At 50.6% G+C, this 22158-nt stretch overlaps 2 protein-coding genes across 10 annotated transcripts in view; both read right to left on the reverse strand.

Annotated features, from left to right (window-relative positions):
* Positions 1 to 3932, reverse strand: part of LOC133390051 (germ cell nuclear acidic protein-like) — a 56794-nt gene extending 52862 nt beyond the window's left edge. For 6 of the 9 annotated variants that reach the window (XM_061637894.1, XM_061637892.1, XM_061637893.1 and 3 more), the window contains exon 1: positions 3227 to 3608. In XM_061637894.1, coding sequence (XP_061493878.1) covers positions 3227 to 3606 — 380 coding nt within the window. In that variant the 5' untranslated portion in view covers positions 3607 to 3608. The other 3 variants (XM_061637897.1, XM_061637895.1, XM_061637896.1) reach the window with 2 other exon arrangements.
* Positions 3933 to 6773: 2841 nt separating this feature from the next.
* On the reverse strand, positions 6774 to 20577 carry ADM2 (adrenomedullin 2). The gene is made up of 2 exons (XM_061637899.1): positions 20163 to 20577; positions 6774 to 7572 (listed from the first exon to the last, which is right to left on the reverse strand). The coding sequence occupies exons 1-2, from the start codon at positions 20315 to 20317 to the stop codon at positions 7179 to 7181; spliced, it is 549 nt and encodes a 182-aa protein (XP_061493883.1). The 5' UTR covers positions 20318 to 20577; the 3' UTR covers positions 6774 to 7178.
* Positions 20578 to 22158: the final 1581 nt, after the last annotated feature.

Raw genomic sequence — 22158 nt, forward strand, 5'->3', positions numbered from 1 at the left:
TTCGTGGTTGTTTTTGACATGTTGTGAACCGCTTCGATGTTGTTAACGGAACAGCAAAGCACAAATATTTTTATAAATATAAATGTACATGGACTGCCTTCAAGTCGATCTTGACTTATGGCGACCCTATGAATAGGGTGTTCATGGCAAGCAGTATTTAGAGAGCGTTTACCATTGCCTCCCTCTGAGGCTAGTCCTCCCCAGCTGGCTAGGGCCTGTTCAGCTTGCCACCGCTGCACAAGCCAGCCCCTTCCTTGTCCGCAACTGCCAGCTGGGGGGAAACTGGGCTCCTTGGGACTCTGCAGCTTGCCCACGGCTGCACAGGTGGCAGGGCAGTAACCCCTGTGGAGTGATCTTTAGCTGGCCCTTGACACCAGGAGACAGGAGCGGGGATTTGAACTCGCAGACTCTGGCCTCCCAGCCAGGCTCTCCTCCCCACTGTGCTACACCAGCTGTTGATAAATAAACTGGTGAACTGAGCACCCTCTCCCCCCTGCCTCACTGCCCCCCCCGCTGCTCCCTCTGCCTCTGGATGGGAGGGAAGGGGCCGCCATCACAAAAGCCAAAGGTAATTAAGGGAGCGGTCCGAAGTTGGGTGTGCTCTCGGTGCAATGAGCTCCTGGCTCTCCGGGAACGACTTCATTTCCTTGAGGCCAAGGTGGCTGACCTGGAAAAGCTGAGAGAGGCAGAGAGGTGTGTGGAGGAGGCCTTCAGGGACATTATAGCTGTGTCCCACTCCAAGGATGATAGCTCTTCTGCTATCATGGAGAACAATGGTCTCGGGGAAGGAGAGCATCCAGCCGAGGAAGAGGGAAACGATTCCTTAGAAGGGACCCATTCCTTGGGGGATGAGCAGCAATCCTCTTGTGCCAAGGATATATCTCCAGGGGGTGGAGGGATCCTTGTAGTGGGTGATTCGATCATTAGGAACATAAACAGTGGGGTGTGTGATGGGCATGCAGACTGCAAGGTGTTTTGCCTGCCTGGTGCAAAGGTTGCGGGTATCGTTTAGATAGTTTGGTAGACAGTGCTGGGGAGGAGTCAGTGGTCGTGGTGCACATTGGCACCAACGACATGGGGAAATGCAGCCGTGAGGTCCTGGAAGCAAAATTTAGGTTGATAGGTAGGATGCTGAAAGCCAGGACCTCCAAGGTGGCTTTCTCTGAAATGCTACCGGTTCCACGCGCAGGACCAGCCAGACAGGCACAGCTTTGCAGTCTCAATGCGTGGATGAGACGATGGTGTCGGGTGGAAGGGTTTGGATTTGTTAGGCACTGGGGAACATTTTGGGACAAGCCGGGCCTGTACATAAGGGATGGGCTCCACTTGAACCAGAATGGAACCAGACTGCTGGCACTTAAAATTAAAAAGGTGGCAGAGCAGCTTTTAAACTGACTGAGGGGGGAAACCCGACAGGAGCTGAGGAAGGTCCGGTTCGGAATAAACCTCCCCTCTGGGATAAAGACCAAAGAAATGATGAAATTTTAAAAGGGGTAGGCCTAGAAGTAGGCATTGTGAGAGCAGGGGCACAGGATATACATTCAGAAGGGCAAAATTACCACAGGCCAAACCACAAGTGCCAAAGACACTTGAAGAGAGACACTGCTTACAAGTGCCTGTACGCTAATGCTAGGAGCCTCCGAACCAAGATGAGAGAACTGCAGCGCTTGGTCTTAGAGAAGAGCATTGATATAGTGAGCATAACGGAGACCTGGTGGAATGGAGAAAACCAGTGGGATACGGTTATCCCTGGATATAAACTATATCAGAAGGACAGGGAAGGACGTATAGGTGGCGGAGTCGCTCTATACATGAAAGAAGGCATTGAATCTAGCAAGCTCGAAACCCCAAAAGAGGCAGACTCCTCCACAGAATCGTTGTGGGTGGTGATACCATGCCCCAGGAGGGATTTAATACTGGGAACGATCTATCGTCCCCCTGATCAAAATGCTCAGGGAGACCTGGAGATGAGATATGAAATTGAGGAAGCATCCAAACTAGGAAATGTGGTAGTAATGGGTGACTTCAACTACCTGGACATAGACTGGCCGCATATGTGTTCCAGTCATGACAAAGCAAAATTTCTAGATATTCTAAATGACTATGCCCTAGACCAGTTGGTCATGGAACCGACCAGAGGACGGCAACCCTGGACTTAATCCTCAGTGGGGACCGGGACCTGGTGCGAGATGTAAGTGTTGTCAAACCGATTGGAGTAGTGACCATAGTGCTATTAAATTAAACATACATGTAAATGGCCAATTGCCACGAAAATCCAACACGGTCACATTTGACTTCAAAAGAGGAAACTTCACAAAAATGAGGGGATTGGTAAAAAGAAAGCTGAAAAACAAAGTCCAGAGGGTCACATCACTCGAAAATGCTTGGAAGTTGTTTAAAAACACTATATTAGAAGCTCAACTGCATACCGCAGATCAGAAAAGGTACCGCCAGGGCCAAGAAGATGCCAGCATGGTTAACGAGCAAAGTCAAGGAAGCTCTTAGAGGCAAAAAGTCTTGCTTCAGAAAATGGAAGTCTTGTCCGAATGAAGAAAATAAAAAAGAACATAAACTCTGGCAAAAGAAATGCAAGAAGACAATAAGGGATGCTAAAAAAGAATTTGAGGAGCATCTTGCTAAGAACATAAAAACCAACAACAAAAAATTCTATAAATACATTCAAAGCAGGAGACCATCTAGGGAGGCGATTGGACCCTTGGATAATAAGGGAGTCAAAGGTGTACTAAAGAAAAATAAGGAGATTGCAGAGAAGCTATCAATGGCTACTAGCCGTGATGGCTGTGCTCTGCCACCCTAGTCAGAGGCAGCACGCTTCTGAAAACCAGTTGCCGGAAGCCTCAGGAGGGGAGAGTGTTCTTGCACTCGGGTCCTGCTTGCGGGCTTCCCCCAGGCACCTGGTTGGCCACTGTGAGAACAGGATGCTGGACTAGATGGGCCACTGGCCTGATCCAGCAGGCTCTTCTTATGTTATGTTCACGTTCTGCGGGCGAGGCCGGTGCTCTCAGGCCCGCCGGGCCGGAGCGGGGGATGCTAACGGAACAGGCCGCCCGAGAAACAGAGGTGCGTCCGGAGCGACCCAAGGTCTTCACATGCACGCATATCTGCGCGCGTGTACACATGGGGGTGGGGGACAACACCGACCCCGCCGCCAGCGCAGGACACGCGGCCACCCTTTCAGACGGCCGCGGAGCGGAGCCCGCCTTACCTGCGCCCTCCTCTTCCTCCTGCTCCTGCCGCCACAAGCTTTGAATCTCCCGCCTGGTGGGCGATGATGACGCACTTCCGCCGGCACGGTCTGCCCCGCCTTTCCCCTCCCCCCGCGGCCCCTCCTGACCCAAAGGCTCTCCCGGAGGGCGGCGGCGGGATCTCTCCCTCCGCCCCTAGAGCATCACCGCCTCGCCTTGCCAAGCCATGCGCTTCCTCTCCGTCCCTCCCTCCCTTCGAACCGATGCGGGGGAGGGGGACGGGACGGGACGGGGAGCAGAAAGGGCCGCTGCTGCCGGAGTCTCTCGGTGGAGGGGGAATTCTCTCTCTCTCTGACTCCGCGAGGGTTTCGCAGCCCGGAGGGGCATCGAGGGGGTGCATAGCCTTACTGCATCGGAGCGGGGTGTCCTCCGTATAAATATCTCCCGGGGTTGCCCGTTCCGCCTTCGCGCGTTGGCTGGGCTGCTCTTATTTTCTTCTGGCCCCTGATAGAGTCTGACACCGGCCACATTCACACCATACGTTTATTCCACTTGAAGCAGCCCTGGCTTCCCCTAAAGAATCCGGGGAAATGTCGCTTGTGAAGGGAGCTGACACTTTGGAGACTCCTGCAATTCCCCACGTGGCTCGACAGCCAGCTCCTCTTCCCAGAGAGCTCGGGGAACTGTGGCTCTGTGGGGAGAATAGGGCTTCTCCAACAGCTCCCAGCATCCTTCACAAACTACACTTCCCAGGATTCTTTGGGGGAAGCCAGAACTTAAAGTGGTATAAATGTACTGTGTGAATGAAGCCACCCTAACTGTTACACCACACTGTCTCTAGTTTGTTTTTAATTTGAATGTTGTCAGTGGTTTCATTCTAGCCTACTCTGCCATGCAACATAGCTGCTTCACAGCCCCCTCCCCAGTCTTTGCAATGCCAGGCAGGTAGCAACAGCAGATTTACACAGCCCCTGGGTGGACCGTGGTGCATGGTTGGTGGGGTACCACTCACAAGTTACACAGGGCTTCTCTGATGCCGGGCTGCACCCTCCTGACACATGCCACAAAACACAAATTGGCATTCTGTTGAAAAATATCTTGCGTTGGCTGCTCAAGGGTTAGGCACCCACTCCAACCCATCAGGATATATGCAGGACCTTCCTGTCAGCTATGATTGTGAGGTTGTGCTCCCACACAGAAGCCTGTTACAGGCCCATTCTGTCTCTCCTTTTACCTTTTGCAAATCCCTGTGACTAGAGACTTGCTGTGGTGAGATAAGAACATAAGAGATACTTGGTTACACTATTCTCCCCCACCCGTTTCTTTTATGTTTTCTAGCCCCCTAACATTGGACCCACACATACAAGATTCCTACAGCAGCAGCCCCCACTGGCCACATAGGGTGTCCAGTTGCAAGCTTCACTCTGAAGTAATACCGCCATCTCAGTCATCAAAGTAGGTAGGGTGCTATGAAAAAGGAAACATTGGATGCAAGACGGGAGCTGGCTCACATGATGGAATATTCACTCCTGCTGGGGGAAAAAAATCATTCATCTTACCCATAGTAAATCAGCATGTTAGGCTGAAACCCTTTTTCCTGAAATGCTTGCTTTCTACCTGCAAGGAATTGCTTTGTATGGTGGATCATTTATTCACGTGGGCCCCCACTTCCAGTCTGAACTGGAGAAGTCTAGATAGGTTTGCCACTTTGCCTGTTGTTTGTGAGACAGGCCTGGGGCTAGCCTAACACTCTGCTGATAACATGGCAGGGCATGCAAGCACATGCAATAGAGCTCCATTTTAAAAGAAAGAAAATGCAACTTCAGGAGGGGATCAGTTCTGAGCAGAGAAGAGGTGGATACAAAATGTGCAGTTCAGCCAGTGCCAGAAAGTTCTCTAATGGTGGTATTCAGCTAAGTCCTACCCAGAGTAGACCCACTGAAATTAATACACCTAAGTGATGTCCATTAACTTCAGTGGGTCTACTCTGAGTAGGACTAGCACTGAATACCACCCTCAGAGCGTAAAGCTTCAGGGAGCCGCCTGTGTAAGGCAGGAGATGGACAAGATACAAAGAGCTGGGCCAGGAAGAAAGGGCAGAGTAGCAGCAATTCTCCATAGGCTGCAATTAGTGGCAGCCCCCAAGCCAATGGGGCAAAGCCTTCTCACCACCACTAGCCCTTACGGAGCACTCCAGCAAAAACAAGTTTTCCTAATGGGACTCTGCTGAAAGTGGGGAAAGACACCTTGCTCTCGGCTCCAGTGGCAACTAAACATCTCTACTATCCTGGGGAATAAAAGAGGGCAACCAAGGGGGGGGGGAGAGAGAGTGGCATAGAGATTGCAAAGCCTCACACACCCATCTGCAGTTGAGCAGTGGGGATGGAGTTGTGGGGAAGCCTCCTTTTGGGACATCCCTCCAGGTGCTGGGGGCAGCCCTGCTGCTGCTCCCCAGAGAGATTGCTTTTAACACCTTTTCTGCTCACTGCATTGTAGGGAAACTGCTGAGTCAGGAAACCCAGCTGCTGTTTTGCTGACTGCTTGCAGAAAGCCCTTAGCCAGCACAGTGCTGGTGGCCCTTGGACCCAGGCTCCGCTCCCACAGGATGCCTCTGCCTCCGAAGGCATTCCCATCCTCCTCCTCACCCAGCCTGTATGATCAGTCTGTCCCTTTTGACCTCTCCCTTGATCAGCCTTGTCCAGGTTGCCGTTTCAGAGTATTACAGGTCACCTACACAGTCTATAGGCAAGGCTATGGTGCACTAGAAAACAACATGGCCCTGAGTGCCAGATGCAGCAATCTGAGAATCTCTCTCTCTGCCTTTAAAGGGCAAGTTTCACTAGCCCCTATTATATTTGAAAACCAGCCTTGCGGGCACTGATATTTCACAGCTCCAGCTACTGCGCTAGCTGTGACACTTCCGGGAGAAGGGAGCTCTGGCCACTGTCATGCATGCCTCAATGATAGCTACATCAGACAAGTGTGCATTATCTATATGAGGCTGTCTCTGATGAGTGTTCAGAAGCTGTCGCTGGTTGCACGTGATCTAGTGAGAAAAGTTCTGCTCCACATTCCACCTCTGTCCGAAGCACAGCAGGTGAGGAGTGGACAGGATGGACTTCTCTGTTGTGGTCCAGACACTGGAATGCCCTTCTTCCTTTGTTATTTTGATGGCATTCTATGTTTTATTATTGTACACTGCTCCAATATTTTTTGATATGATGGTAGTATAGAAATATTTTTACAAATAAATAAAAGCAAGCTGATCCAGACTGTCTTGTCCTAACATCCTTCAGTCAGATAATTTGCTCTCCCCTGCTTAGATTGGCATTTGGCTGTTTTTCTAGTGAGTATACACACACCATCTGTACTACCCACCCACCCAGCAGCAGCAACTCTTCCTCTAGGGCTCATGAAGCATCCTAAGAGCAGAAAAGGCCTACATTTCTTTTTACTTTGGGGGATGCTTCCTTACAAAAATGGGGAAGGCTCTCTATGTCCCTGGAAAGGCTCAGCCTCTGGGGCCCATGCCCCCAAACATGCATGGAACATGTTTCTGCACAAGAAGAACCGTTGCTTACATATTTATTAGTTTCCAAAACAAGTGCAAATTTTTGAGTTAGGATTTGGTGCAGGTGGGCAGCCTTTCTGACCCCCTTCCCTATTATAAGGGATAGTCTGAGGCTGGAGAATTGGTGCTGCTGCTCCACGGCTTTCCATAAGCTCCTGAACCCCCCAGTGCCATCCCTGCTTTGTGCTGCTATGGTCAAGGATAGGGCCATGCTCACTTCATAGCCCCCTCCAGCAGGGAGAGCTCTCTTCAATTCAGGAGCCCTGTTCTAGACCAGAAGACCAACCAGTCGTGGGTGGCTTGGGGGCACTACAAATCCTTGAGCAGGAGGATGCTGGGGGGCAGGGAGCACGACAGGGTAGGCAGAAGACACTCTCCAGTCCTGGAGTCCATATCTCCCCTCACCCATAGCTGTGAGGGCTATTGGGGTTTATAGGGGAGGAGTCCTGACGTCCTGACTGGCCCTTCAGTTGCCAAAGCCGATGGCTCAGATTCTGCACTTGGCAGGTACCCAAGGCACAGCCAACACGCATCAGTTGAGCATGGTGCAGACGAGCTGCTGCATGGCGCTTTTGACGCTGGACTGTAGCCCGTAAGAGCTGATGCAGAGGGTGACTGCTAGGCCGCTGGGGGTCCAGCCCATGAGTGAGGAGGACATGAAGGTGAAGCTGACTGCTTGGTGCCACCACAGGCTGCTTCCTCGCCAGCCATGTGTTGTCAGTGTTGTAAGAAAGATCTTTTGTGATTAGCCTCTTCTGCAGCCAAGCTGCTCGGTGGCTGATGGCTGACGGCATCCTGCAACGAGAATGGAAAAGGCGTTACTCGGCTCCAACCCTCCTCCTTCTTGCACCAGAAGGGAAATAAGCATTTAAACACAGGACCATGAATAGTCTGTAGACGTAAGGCCTAGTGCTCGCTGAATGGACAACTTGAGTCTGGGCTGTGCCATTTCAGATGGGAGGGGGCACATAATCAAATCCTCCTTTCCCTCTGAGTGCTTGTGTGTCACCCGTGAACATAAGGTGGCCACACCCAGAGCTGGCTTGCACCCTCAGATGGTTAGTATATGGGGTTTGTGGCCTCCAACTGAAAAAAGTTGGCAACCCTTGCCTAAACATTCAGTTCTCTAAGTGCAGAAATCTTTTTCATGGGGGAGCACTCTAGCGTGTGAGCCTCTCAGATGGTACAGTTCAGATAATGGTTTACCACCTCCATGAGAACTAGGCCTATCAGTTGAACAGGAGAAAAGCATGGCTGGAGGCACAGCATGGGCTTACTACAAGAAGATGGCTCTGTGTGGAAATGGACACATGTGACACATCTATGGCAGGCGCATATGTGTTGGGGGGGGACTAAACCTTTTGGTGGAGAGAAATCTGTGGAATACCACTGTGATTGCAGGCCCATTTCCAAGTGCTAGTTGTTACCTTTAAACCCCTAAACAACTTGGGACATAGTTATTTGAAGGACCACATGCACATCTTCATGAACCCACTAGCTCTTAAGGTCAGCAGTGGAGGTCAGTCCATAAAGGTCCATCAGGCTGCAGGCAGAGGAGACACAGCCTTCGCAGTGGTGGCTCCATTGTTCTGGAACTCTCATGGACAGTGCCTTGGCTTCCTCTTCGGTTGTTTTTAAACAGGCTTAAAAGGCTTGGCTGTTTTACATCTGCTTTTAACTTTTTAAAGCTGGTCTGGGCTTTGAAGCATAATTTAACTGCTATTTTTATTTTTCTATTCTGTTTTCCATGTTACTATTTACTTTCGGTTTTTAGATTAAATTATGGTGAAATTTGTGGGCTTGAGGGGCCTATATGGCTGTTTCTCACCAAGGAGACAGGCTCATCCCTACCAGACACTGTAGGTCTAGAAAGATCTTGTGGAGATGAGGAGAAGATAACATAAAATTGGGGCCCAGCAGGTGGGAGAGGCAGGGTGCTGTAGAACTAAACATTTGTTCTGCCTCTTTTACCAATATAGTTGCTCTTTTCCATTGCATCTTATTCTTGCATTCCCCACCCCTTTCCTTTTTAGTTTCACCCTTCCTAATTTGATTATAGGGATGGCAAGATTGCTCCAGAGTGAACCTCTGTGTTGGAATACCTTGTCCTGCCCACTGGAGGTTAGGAATTCTGTGGTGCTCCACTGTTAGGAGCCAAAATGTACAAAGAAGGCAGGGGGTAAGAATAGCCTAACCAAATACATTGCCGCAGTACCAGATTTTCACCAGATGAAAACGTGTGTAACAATTTGTGAAACATGTAAGCCATCATATACAGAAGAAGAGCATTCTGGATCAGGCCAAAGACCCACATTATCCAGGACCCTGATTTCAACAGTGGCCAACCAGGTGTCCCAATAGGAAGCCTGCAAGCAGGACTAGAGCCCTGTCCTACACTTGTGCCCCGTGCAACTGATATTCATTTGCCCACTATTTCTGACTATGGAGGTTTCTTAGCTAACAACTATTGATTAATCTACCTTCTATGAATTTGTCTAATCCTTTAAAGCCATATAATGCTCCAGCCAGCACCCTTCTCTGTGGCAGCAAATTCCATAAACATTGTGTGGTGTGAAGAAACCCTCCCTCATTTCTGTCCTGCACCTCACACTATTCTGCTTCATTGGATGCCTCCATGTCCTCATATTAGGAAAGAGGAAGCAAAAACAACTCCCTTCTGCATATCTGCTTTCTCCACACCATGCAGAATGCCATATGCCTCAGAGGGGGGATACCCCCTTACTTGCCTTTTTTCTAAACTGAAAACCCTCAAATGTAATCTTTTTTTAGGGGGTTATATCCAGCTGCAATTATTTTTATTGCCCTTTTCTTGCTTTACTATACCCTTTTTGAGATATATCTTCATTGTTCCAAGTGTGGATGCAGCACAGTTTTTGCATAAGTGTTCCCTTTCCTATTACCCTCTACCATGGAATTTTCCTTTTTCAGTTGTGCTGCACACTTGATTGATATTTCCATCAAACTATCCATCAGGAGCCTGAGATTTCTTTCCTTGTCAATCACAGCCAGTTCAGGCTGCATCCCAGCATTCATCTCATGTTCTGCTTATGGACTTTCTGTAGGCATCTAGTTGGCCAGAGTAGGGGACAGATGCTGGATTGGAGATGCCTTGGTCTGATCCAGTAAAACTGCTCTTCTTATGCCCTTACTGGATGACCCTGTTGGGTTCCGGTATTAGGAGGAAGAAATACTTTTGGTGTTTCAGCCCTGGGTAGCTGACCTTGGTCAGTTTTCTCCTGCCAGATGCACAGCAGCAGCCCAGGGCCAGGGCAGCCGCTTCTTGATTGTAAGAGGTCAGTGAATAGTAGGAAGAGTTAATGTGCTTTGATGATGCACACATACTGCTTGGTGATCACTAGTTTGCCCTTTTTGGAAATAAGAAATTGGGTGATATTAGAAAAAGAGGAAGGTCAAACAAGAGATGGATTGATTCCATAAAGGAAGCCACAGACCTGAACTTACAAGATCTGAACAGGGTAGTTCACGACAGATGCTATTGGAGGTTGCCAATTCATAGGGTCACCATAAGTCGTTGTCGAGGCACATAACAACAAAACAATATTTATTATTATTTAACTTAATCTACTACCTGCCCTTCACCCTGAGGTCCCATAGGACAGAGACCCAAGCTTGACCCTGATGCATACATCAGCAATATCCCTCCAAGCAGCTACGACATACACAGCGCTAACTGCCCATGTTTTCAACAGAGCTACTGTACTCTGCAAGAAACGTGAACACCTGCATGGGCTTCCTGGCTGGATGAGAGGCTGCAGAGCCCCAAGACCCCTCCTGCTTCCCAAGCGACCACTTGGTCCTCAGGATGTTAGAGAGAAAACACAGGTCCTCTTCCTATAAGCACTTGGAACAAGTTCCTGGAGAGCACAGGCAGCGTGTTACAGCACCCAAGGACAGAAGCAACGTGCAGCCTCCTGCAGGCCTGGACATTTTCCTGAGACAACTCAAACATCTTTTTCTATCACTCCCCACACAAGGAGGTCACTAGGGACAAAGCAGCTCAAGCCAAGCACCCCAGGCTAATTTTCCCACCATAAAATGGAGCCTCCAATCATCTCAACTACCTAGAATGTGGCCAAGCTGCTTTTCCCAGGTAGTCCAGCGACTGGAGAGTTCCAGTGCTGTGAGTGGGGATCCTGCCATCATAACAGCATCAGGAATAGGGCAGTTTGAAATAGGTGCCTCCTCTTTCGGGAATAAGGAGGAGGACCCTCTCACCTCCAAGGACATAGGTGAGAAGAACATGTGATGTTCCTATATTAATGTATATATGGTAAGTGTTGTTGTTTTAGAAGATACATGGTAAGTGGAGTGAAAGAGGGGGAGTGAATGGGCAGTAGAATGCGAGATGATTGGCTGAGTGTTTAAAATGGCTGAATGTATAAAAGGAAGAGTGAGAGTGGAATGGGGGGGGAGAAGAGAAAGAGTGGATTGCTTGGTGGGGTTTAGAGAGTTGTTTACCAGGAGGGAGGTGGAGTTCGGATTAGTATTGAGTAAAACCATATGCTTATGTGCCTTAAGAAGAAATCTTGTTAATCTTGTTAGCTTTGTTATCTTTAATAAATACTTAATTTGGTTTACCAAAGGCCTGATCCTTGGCTGGAGTTTCACAGACCAGAAGGGAGGGTAAGGTAATGACCAAGGCTGAAGGGGAACTGTAACAAATGGTGGCAGCGGTGAAGAGAATAACAATACCAGTATTCAGAGTCTCTGGGAATACTAGTATTGGGACGTTACTGGTGGTTGCCTAGCAGGGGGATCTGTTGAGATCTGTGCTAGAGCGGGGAGAGAAATCATAAGAGAGTGCGGTCCGGACTGGTGGAGTCCCTGGTGGTGCCTAGAGACAGGCAGTAACCACGAGCAGGTAGGAACCTGACAGGGAGAGCCAGGGAAGGACGCATCACAGCACAACAGGAATAAGCATGCACAACTCACAGCTACACACACACAGATGTCTACAGCCCTGACCAACCCCACACTCTGCACAAGTTCCACACACACACACAATAATATTTTCTACAAGGTAGGTAGAACTGAATCCTATGCCGTTTCTTGACAGTAAATCCCACTTAGCAAACCTAGTGGTCAATAGACATAGGTAATCCCACGCTATTCGAGATGGCCGCAATTCTCATTTACATAATTGCTGTTCTGCTGCTCACTCTTCCCCATTTAAAAACTTAATGCTCTATATTTGGATTTTCTCTAAGATTTCATTAATATTAAACCACTTTTAAAAATATTTTTCCATGCTTCTTGGGAGGATTCTGCCTGGGGTGGACCCAAATCCTGAATGGGACAGTGGGAGAGGAGAAGCTGAGGAGCTGCCCCTCTTCAGGAGGGGGATGAGCTGTGCCCCAGTCCAGGGAAAGTCCACCACACCCAACTCCTGTTAAGAACGTAAGCAGCTGGCCTATACCAAGTCAGGCAACTGGTCCACCTAGCTCAGTGCTGACCACACTGACTGGCGGCCACCCTTCAAGGTTTTGAGACAGAGTCTCCTAGGCCTATCTGGAGATATTGCTGGGTATTGGACCTTCAACCTTTGCATGCAAAGCGGGTGCTCTGCTACTGAGCTGTGGCTCCTCTCCAACCAATGTGGCAAGTAGCTAATCACACTGGGGTGGAAAGAAGATCTGACACATTAAAAATGAAGCAACATTTAATTGTCAAACTCAGATTTTGCTTTTGAGGGATACTTGTTAAAAGAGTACATCTTGGCCTTTGTAACTGCGCACAGACAGACCTGCCTGGCCACCCCCATAGGAAGGAAATAGCTGCTGCTTCCTTAGAAGTCCCAGGAGGACACACAGCAATGTGGCTGAAGACGCCAGTGGGACCCCATCGCATGGGCTCACATTTAAGCCATGCTCTGCACCAGCCTGAAAGAGAGAAGTAGTGGGGCGAGCCCAGAAGCAGTCTAACTAAGCAGATCTCTCCCTGGGGACTTGGACAGGCCTCAGCTCCAGTCCCACATACGGGCAGGATTCTCTGCCTTAGCTGCATGAAGAGGCATCACGGCAGGCACGTAAGTTTGGGTGGCTGAAATAATCTCTTCCAGGCCACAAAAGAAACTATTTGTGGCCTGGCACTGATGCAACCAGCTAAGCCACCCTCTTCAGTGTGAGCAGCGGGGGGGGGGGGAGAAGTGAGCACTGCCAGACCAGGGCAGAGAAGAAACCCTCCTTCCACGAGAGAAGAGGGCCAAGCAGTCTGGACCAGAGGCAGGCGGGATGTTGACAGGAAAAAAGACAGAAGGGAGCGTCTGGGAAGGAGCAGGGAGGGAGGGAGGAGCAGCACGTGCCAGGGAGAGAGCTACCTGCTACAGGACACGTAGCCGGCAGAGTCATACTGTGCAGGCAGGCAGGCAGGCAGGGATGAGTGAGTGAGTGAGTGAGTGAGTACATGAGGCCTGCTACATCAAAAGCCAGTAGCCCATACAGAGGCCAGTTTGAAGAGTCTTTCAAAATCACCCCCAGTTTCAGGTAAGAGAGCAGAAGAAGCTGTATCTCACCTCCACAGGCACAAATGACGACTGGGACAGCTGCAGTTGGTTGTGACTGCTGCATAGTTCTACAGAGGATGTGGTCCTCTGACCTGTGCTGTGTGTCTGTGTGTTGCTAGCTTCTCTTAATGCAGCCAAAGACTGCATTAGCTTTTTAAGTAGGCATATCAGTGCTGGCTCATGTTCAATTTGTGAGCCATTAAGACATCTAGATCACTTTGGCATGTACTACTGCCAAGCCAGATCTCCCCTATCCTATACTTGTGCCTCTGATTCTTTACAGGACTTTCCATTTCCATTTTGTTGGTTTCAGCACAGCATTCCAGCCTGTCAAGATAATCTTGAATCTTGACTCTGTCTTAAGAGATGCTAGTACCCCACCCATCTGCAGATCTGATAAACACACCCTAATCCAAGTAATCTGAAGTTGAAGATCGCAGAACCTTGTGGTCCTCCACCCAAGACCTCCCTCTAGGTTGATGCAGAGCCAAAAATGTGCACTCACTGGGCACAGTTGCTCAGCCAGCTGAAGACCCAACTAACAGTAGTATTGCTCAGCCTCCATTTTACCTACTTGCCAATGAGAAATCATGGAAGGCCTTGTCAGATGGTTTGCTAAAATCAAGATATACTGTGTCCATTGTGTATAGATCTACAAGACTTGTCACTCTATACAAATGAAAGGAAGTTAGCTTGGTCTGGCATGACTTAGTCTTGATAAACCCATCCTGGCTCCTAGTACTCAGTACCTTCTTTTCTAGATGGCAACAGACTGACTGCTTAATTGTCTGTTCTAGAATTTGTTTCATATTGACCAGCTGGTAGTTTCTGGATCAGGGCCGGTTCCAGGTTTCCCAGGGTCCTCAGGCACAATTGGCCCCTCACCAGCACTAGTGCTGGGCCTCCTCCTCCTCCTCCTCCTCCTCCTCCTCCACGCCTCACCAAGCCCTTCAGCAGCTGGAAGCTCCAGGTGCTCTGCTGCGAGCCCTTCTGCAGATACCGCTGCCAAAAGCACGCCAGGCCTCCACAGCACAGGAAACTTCATCTCACGGACACTGAAGCCATGCAGTGGCCGCTGCTGACAGGGCAGACCCGATGTGCTTCTGGCAGTGGTGGCTGCGGAAGGGCTCCTGGCGGAGCAGCCAGCGCCTCCAGCTGCTGAAGGGACAGCAAGTGCTGAGGAGGAGGTAGCGGCACCATCGGGCCCCCACAGCAACAAAGACAGGAGGAGGGGAGCATGCCCAATGGTGAGGGGCCCTGTGAGCGCCTGGACCCTTGGGCCAGTGCCTGACCTGGCTGCCCACTGTCACTGGTCCTGTTCTGGATACACTTTCCCCTCCTTTTTGAAGACGGGGACAACACTTGCCCACCCCCAGTTATCTGACACCTCACCCATATTCTCCAGGAATTCTCAAAGGTTACAGGCAATGGCTCTGAACAAACATCCAGGAGCTCCTTTAGCCCCTTAGAATGAAGTGTGCGTCATCCGCCCCTGGAGAGCTGAACTCACCGAAATTTGCCAGTTCTCTAACCCTTTCCTTTCCATTTCTTCATCCATATACGAGTTGTCCTACTTTCCCAGTTTGGGCTCAGTTCCCCTTGACAGAGAAGACAGACTTGAGGCAAGGGAAGAGCTGAGTGCTTTTCACCTTCGCTCTGCCTCCTGTTCACAGTTCAACATCTGCCCCAATTGTCAGAGTGACCCCGCCTTGTACAACTTCTTGTTTCTAGCCAAATATGGTTTTTACATTCCTGACCATGACTCTTTTCTAACTGGATTATTCTTTTGAAATTGTCTATGTCACAGGCCACCCTTTGTGGCATATTTACATCAGAAGGGTGGGATATCAATGCTCCAAATAAATAAATAAGCCACCAGCTCGCCATCTGCATTGCTCTTTGCATTCCTTGCTAGCTTTCTGCAACTCATTCTCGGCTTTAGCCTTCCTGACACATTCTCACAGGTGCCAGCTACTGTGTTGTATGTATTCACTATCAGTTATACGAAATGTTGTTCTGCTTTATCTGTTGCACACAATCGCTCTCTCCTCTCCCCAGTTCAAATGCAGCAGACTTACAGAGCGGCAGAATCATAGAAGAGTAGAGTTGGAAGGGGCCTATAAGGGGCCATCGAGTCCAATCCCCTGCTCCATGCAGGAATCCATCTGGGTGGGTGGTGGGTGTTTGGCTTATAGAAAAATAAACGTGGTTCAGAGCGATGATAATACTTCCCAGTCCAAGCATTCTCCATTCAGTGCTTCCTTGTGGCTTGGCCATAGATCAGCCTTGAGAGGAATTGCCATGGTACATTTGGCAGATTCCATCTGCCAAATTTCCTTTCATCCCTTGATGGTATGCAGGCAAGGCCATTTACCCCAACAGGAAAAATGTGTCCCTTCCTGTCAGGCTGTGTGGCAGGAGCTGATGCAATAGCCACAAGCGTGCAGGGGAGCTGCACACACAAGCTGAGCATCTCCATGGAGAAAAAAAATCATTTGGGGTTCCCAATAAAAAGTGAACCTTTAGACTGCAGAGACCTAGGTTCAAATCGCTGCTTGGCCCTGAAGCTCACGTGCTGCTGATACGTGGCAGTCTCTCCCTCTCAGCCTATTCTACTTCACAGGGCATTTAGGAGGATGTGGGCTCCTTGAAGGAAGAAGTGGGAGGTAAGCTGTAGTTCATTCACCATCCTCTACACAGGAAACAGCTTCTGCTGTGCCTGAACACTCAAGACTGCAGCATGCACCGCAGCTGAATGATCGGGGTGAAAGAACCCCCAGAGAGCAGGCAGTGTGGTGCCTTGTGAGTTTCCCTTGCTTAGGCAACTGCTCTGATGAGGTACATCAACAGTGACAGGAGCTTTGAGAAGCCTGCTTGGGTGAAACTGTTCTGTCCCTCTTGGCAGGGGCCAGAGACTCCTACCCACCTCCCTGGAGTGGAGACGCTGGTGTCCATCCCAACAGCAGAGCCAGAGGCTCTAGTCCACAGGACATGCCCAGCTGTCTGGTTCCAAGTCCTGCTGAACCCAAAGGGCGCCTGCTGAAGCCCTGCCAGCCATTGGCCTGCCTTGTGCCCCTTGAGCACTGACCTCATGGGCAGCTGTTCAGGTTCACTTCTCTCCAGCAATCTGGCTGTCGGATGGTAAGCCAGCATGGAGCAGCTGATTCTGCCCATTTCCTTCTGTCTGAACCCTTACCCAGTCTTTGCAAGCTACACATGCTGCTCTCCCCCCTCTGGTTGACATACTCTGTAAGTGCTCAGGTGCTCCCCTGTCTGGAGTCAGAGCCTCCAAGGATGCCAGTCACACTGCACTCACATTCCTCCTTACATGCTCCATTCAGCGGCCACCTGTGACGCAGCAAGAGGAGCACCTGTGCCAAGGGGACGGGCCTCTGGAGACCCCAGAAGCCCTTACTCCCTTGCAGCAGGGACGGAGTCACACTGCACCACACACACCACTTGCTGTCCCGCAGGTGGCCAGTTCTATCTGTTAAGGCCCAGCTTCTCCCCAAATGGTCTCAATTATGTCCCCACCCCAGGCGGGGGACTAGTTTGCAATCCCTTTCACAGAGAAGCATCATTTAAAGCTCTGATACAGCAGATGGGAGAAATGAGCCACCCAGACTCTCATGTCATAGAAGGGCAGTGTATCAAATGGGGAGACGAGGGCTGTGGGATATTTCCTTTGCTCTGTGTGGCACCCTCTGCTTTGCTTCTCAAGCAGGGCCTCATGCAGCAAAGAGGGAGGCTCCTCATCCTCCACTGGGACTTTCTGCATTCAAAACAGATGGACTCCAAGCAAGGGACAGGCCGTGGTGGTAGAGGGCTCCGTCTCTGCCCCCCAGGAGGCTGCCTCTGCTCTACAGGCACATTGGCCCTGGCCTAGGAGAGCCACAAAGGGATGGAAGAGGCTGCCTTTTGTTATAATATGCCAACATTGGAGGCATGCAATGAAACTGCTTTCAACCATCCAACCTTGGCCATTGTTGGAGATGGGCCACTGTGATGGGGGGACCTCTTGCTTGACCAAAGTAGGACTCCTTCCATGACCACACTCCAGCAGTATAGCTTCCCTGGTCAATTATCCTTTCTTCCTCTTTCAAAAAATTAGAGCTCATGGACACCAATGAAGCTGGATGTTGGAAGACTCAGAACAAATAAAAGAAAGTACTTTCTTCATTCAGCAGTGCAGAGCTGAACTATGGAAGTTGCTCCCACAGGAGGCCGTGAGGGCCACCAACTTGGCTGGTTTTGAAAGAGGGTTAGACAAATTCATGGAGGATAAGGCTATCGGTGGCATCTAACTCTAGCTATGTTCTACCTCCGCAGTCGTGGCAGTAAGCCTCTGAATGCCAGTTGTGGCATGCGCTCAGTTTCTGTTTGCATGCTTCCTATTGGGGCACCTGGTTGGCCACTGAGAGAACAGGATGCTGGACTAAATGGGCCCCTTTTGGCCTGATTCGTCAGGCTCTTCTTGGGTTCTTACATTCAGTGCTGATGTAAACCCTCTGCTAACAACCTTTTGTTGATGGGGCCCTGTTCATCTGCCTCTATATGCCTCTTTCCTTCATGGCCCCCAGTTACCTCTTCCTCTTCAAATGCTTTTCCTGCCCATCACTTGCACCAGGTCTTTTCTGTTGGTTGCTGCTTTTTTCTTGCATGGAACCCAGTCTCTACCTGGGGAAAAAAACCTTTCCCTGTCTGTACTGGTCAGCTACAACCTACCTCACTTTCGATGCATTCAAAGCAACTAAACTACAAACACAGACAGGGATGCAGGTTATAAGCGGAGGGGGGAAGAAGCATAGCTAGCAAGGGTGGCAGGGAGGGAGGCATAAGACAAGCCAAGAAAAAATTCCACAGACTTCAGAAGTGACAATGCAGGGAGAAGCAAGGGATGCCATTATGGCAGGACTATGGGCACAAGGCCACGGCCCCACTGAGCAGAATGATCAGGAGGGCCCCAAAACACAGCTCGCCTGGCATACCACATTTTAAAGTAAGGCATGCATGTTACCCTACAAAGGAGTGTAAGACCACTAAGCACAGAGTCTAATATAACTTTTCTTCAGCATTGAGAAGAAGATAACCTTCATGTTAGGTGTGAAATGATGGGCTGTTCTTCACCCACACCCACCGCAGTTGTGGGAACAGAGAATGTCACTGGATCCAAAGTCTCCAGTGGATATACACGAAGGCTCTCCAATGACCATCCATTCCAGAGCCTATTGCCCATTCAGACCAGGAATCAAGGCATCCAGATTGTCACAACTAGATTCAAAGCATTTGGGCAGGATCTGGTTCTGCCCCAGAAGTTCTCCTTGAGTGCACTTAATTAAGCAGCAGAGGCTGTTGCATGATCTAGGTTGGTTGGATGGTCACATCTGAAGACAGGAAGGACTAATATTGGCTGGCTGCTGACACAGAGGGGCAACCTATATAGCATGGCTTGCTTCCCTGAGCTGTCTCTCCTGCTTTCTTGAATAGCAGGCAGACATTTTCCAAGGCAACATGGAGATGCACTATCCCACCATCTATGCCAGAAATACCATCTTGACTATTATTGTTGTTATTAGTTTATTATGTATGGCTTCTGATCAGTATACTACATACTTTTGTTAGATCCTTGGTGCTGCAGGCCAATGTGTTGAAATAGGTCACAGACTAGCAATTTGCTGAAGCAGAAGTTGGCACAGTAGCAGATTTGGAATCCAGCTGGTAAATGTCAGCAGGACCTGATGTGTGGATGCAAAGACTGGAGGTGCAATCCTATGTATATTTACCCAGATGACAAGCCCCACTTTGTTTACTGGGCCTTACCACTAGCAGGTTCAGTGTGCTTGGAACAGCAGCCTGGATTGGACTGTGGCCTCTCTGTTTTGCTCCCAGTCAAGCAAGCTTAAGCCCATTGATTTCAATGGATGCAAGGACCTGTTTTGGATTGTGACCAGAGTACACAGAACAGATCCTGAGTCCAGTAAGGTCAGTAGGAGAACTTAGTCTCTCCCATCCATGCATATTTTGGGGTATGCTGACCAACACCCACCCTCCCTAAGGTGGGAACATCAAACTAGGATTTAACCAGAGACTCTTGACAAAATCTTTTGAGAGCTGGGGGCTGTTGACTGGAATGCAAGGGTGGGGGAGAGAGAGCAAATGGCCTGTCTTCAGAGAGGCCAATCAGCGCAGCCCTAATCCCCTTGTCACGGGGCAGTTTCTGGAATCCTTCCAGCACCTGTGTCACAGCTAGCTTAGAGGCCCAGCATGCATCGCCTTCCACAAGGCATTCCCTGGTGGCAGCACCTGCAGGCATAAACCCACAGGGCACCCCTGAACTGTTTTGTCTCGGGTTTTGCTAGGAGAGAAGTCAGGCTCTCGCTAAACACCCCTGGAACGTCAAACCACTTGACTTCAGGTCCCTCCCAAAGGAGCTCTGAAAAGAGGCCCCTCCCACTGGGGGCAAACAGGAATTTTGCACCAGGGGGCCTGTAGTGAAGGAGGAGTACCCCACTTCAGGGTGGGGGAATCTCTCAGTAGGGCAGCCACTACACCAGCCGGCCTCCTACTGTGGGTCCCTGTGAAGGAGCCGGGTCAGTGCTAGGCACCCCGGCTCCAACCCGAGGGAGACCCCGGGACGCAGCCTGGGGAAGCGCGGCACGTAGTCGAGGCTGGAGAAGCCCACCAGAGCAGGTGCCGCAAGGCGAAGGGACGGGGCGTCTGGCCCTCAGAAGGGGATTCGAGGTCTGGCGCGATGGCTCCCGCACCCACACCGCTGGAGAGGCTCGCTCGCTGGCTCTCCTGCAAAGGTCGGGCGCTCTGGAACTGCGGCGCGACCACTCACCTAGGCGAGAGCAGCTGCGGGACGTGCCCCGACCGAACCGATGTCGACGACTCGGCGGCCTCGAAGCCCAGCAGGTGGAAGAGCAGGAGAAGGAGGAAGGGGGGGCGGAGCAGACGACGGCTGATGCAACTCGACTCAGCCCGCAGCTGGGGCATCGTGTCGGCGCAGGCGGCGGCTGAAAGAGGTTTAGGGAGCGAGGCCACGGTGATGGGCGCCAGTCCTGCCGCAGTCAGATCTCCCTCCGGGCGGACAGAGCTTGGTCTTCTTCCTGATCCGATGGAGCCCTGACTCCAGCGCGGAGAACTTCCCGAGAACACTCGACGTTGTGGGCTGGACACCGCGCTGTCTCCCCGGGATGGGGCTGGCTTCCGACGCCTCTCGCCCGGATGTCCACTTCGAAGAAACTGCCCTCTTGTGCTCTCGCACGCGCAACTGGCAGCTTAAATACCGCCGCCGCCCAGCCCGGCCCGGCCGGGCCGCCTTCCCCGACGGGGCGGGGCATCCCAGGTAGCCACTGGCGCCTCAGAGAGTGGCTCGGTGCGCGCGCCACGGTCAAGCCGGGCTGCATCGGGAATGGCCCTTGAACGTGAGGACGGTCCCTGAGGCGGCGCCTTCCAAAGCCCCAGGGGCGTGTTTGCCTCTTCGCTTCCTTGCCTCCGGCACTCTGGGCTGACGAAGACCCTCCAGGCCGGTTCGAAGTTGCCCCCTCGGGTTTCCTCGCTTCCATGGTTGATTCTCACCGGATTCCCGGCTTGCAGTGCCTGCGCCACGCAGCAGAGGGCAGCTGTGCTCCAGGGTTCGCCAGGCCGTCCCTCCTCGACCGCCCCTTTACTGAGCAGCAGCCGCGGGTTTGGGCGCATCGCCTGAAGAGGGGCTCCTTTCCGGGCGGGGCGTTGTGCGCTGCCATTTCTAGCGGGCCTAGAGGTTGAGCTGGACTGGCTGCTCAGGGGAGTGAAGGCGGGGTGTGTGTTCGCAAGAGCACCTCCGCCTTCAGGCTTTCCCCCGCTTGTGATTCCAGCAACTGACATTGAGAGGCACATAGCTTCCAACAGTGGAGGAACAGCATAGGCATCGTGGTTAGCAGCCGCTGAGAGCCTTACCCTCCAGAAATCCTCTTTTAAAGCTGCTCAATTTGCTAGTCTAATCCTGTGTTAAAGCAGTGGCGTCACTAGGGTTGGTGTCACCTGGTGCGGTAACTCATGGTGTCACCCCCATGGACCTCCTCCCATATCAGACCATACAGAATCCTTAGTAATGTTTTTTGTACTAATGTTACTTGTAAATCGTAATTCCCATATAACACTGAATGTCATGGCAATAGTAGTGACATAAACAACTAGCAAAATTAAAAGTACACCTTTAAATTACAGTATCATACGCACAGCTCAAATTCTTGCTCTTATTACTAATGGGAGTTAATTATCTTGCATATGCCCGTAGTAAATTTTCAGATACTTTCAGACCCTCAGCAATTTTCAAGTGGTCTATGTAGAAGAAAGGTTTGGGAACCCCTGGAATAAGACACCTGCTTATGTCCCTATCCTGCTCTCTCCTCTTATTTAGGTGCCTGGGATGCATGCGTGTGGACACACCTCCTTACAATTATGGAAAGTGATTCTTAATAATAAGTCTCCAGACACAAAGTTACATAGGTATTTATCAGTTGTTTAGTAGAAAATTCAGAGCTGCAGGGTCCCTTCATGATAGTTACAGCCACGTATACCCTTTTTTGCTCCTGGATTAAGAATGAGATCTTTGTTAATGCATTCTCTCACAACAACAAACATCTCTAGGAGCCAATCAGCATGAAAGTGGAGAGCGTTTTAGCAACTGAGAAGAGTCTTCTCAGTGGCTGACTCACCTCCTTTCACTCTGGCTCCAATCTGCAGAAAAGGCAAGGAAGCCTATTAGAAGACTCTTGTCAGTGACTAACACACTCCCTTTTCATGCTGACTGTAGGATGCTTGGAGACATAGCGACCCTGCTCCCAAAAAAG

The sequence above is a fragment of the Rhineura floridana genome, chromosome 8, assembly GCF_030035675.1.
Source record: "Rhineura floridana isolate rRhiFlo1 chromosome 8, rRhiFlo1.hap2, whole genome shotgun sequence".
Classification (NCBI taxonomy): domain Eukaryota; kingdom Metazoa; phylum Chordata; class Lepidosauria; order Squamata; family Rhineuridae; genus Rhineura; species Rhineura floridana.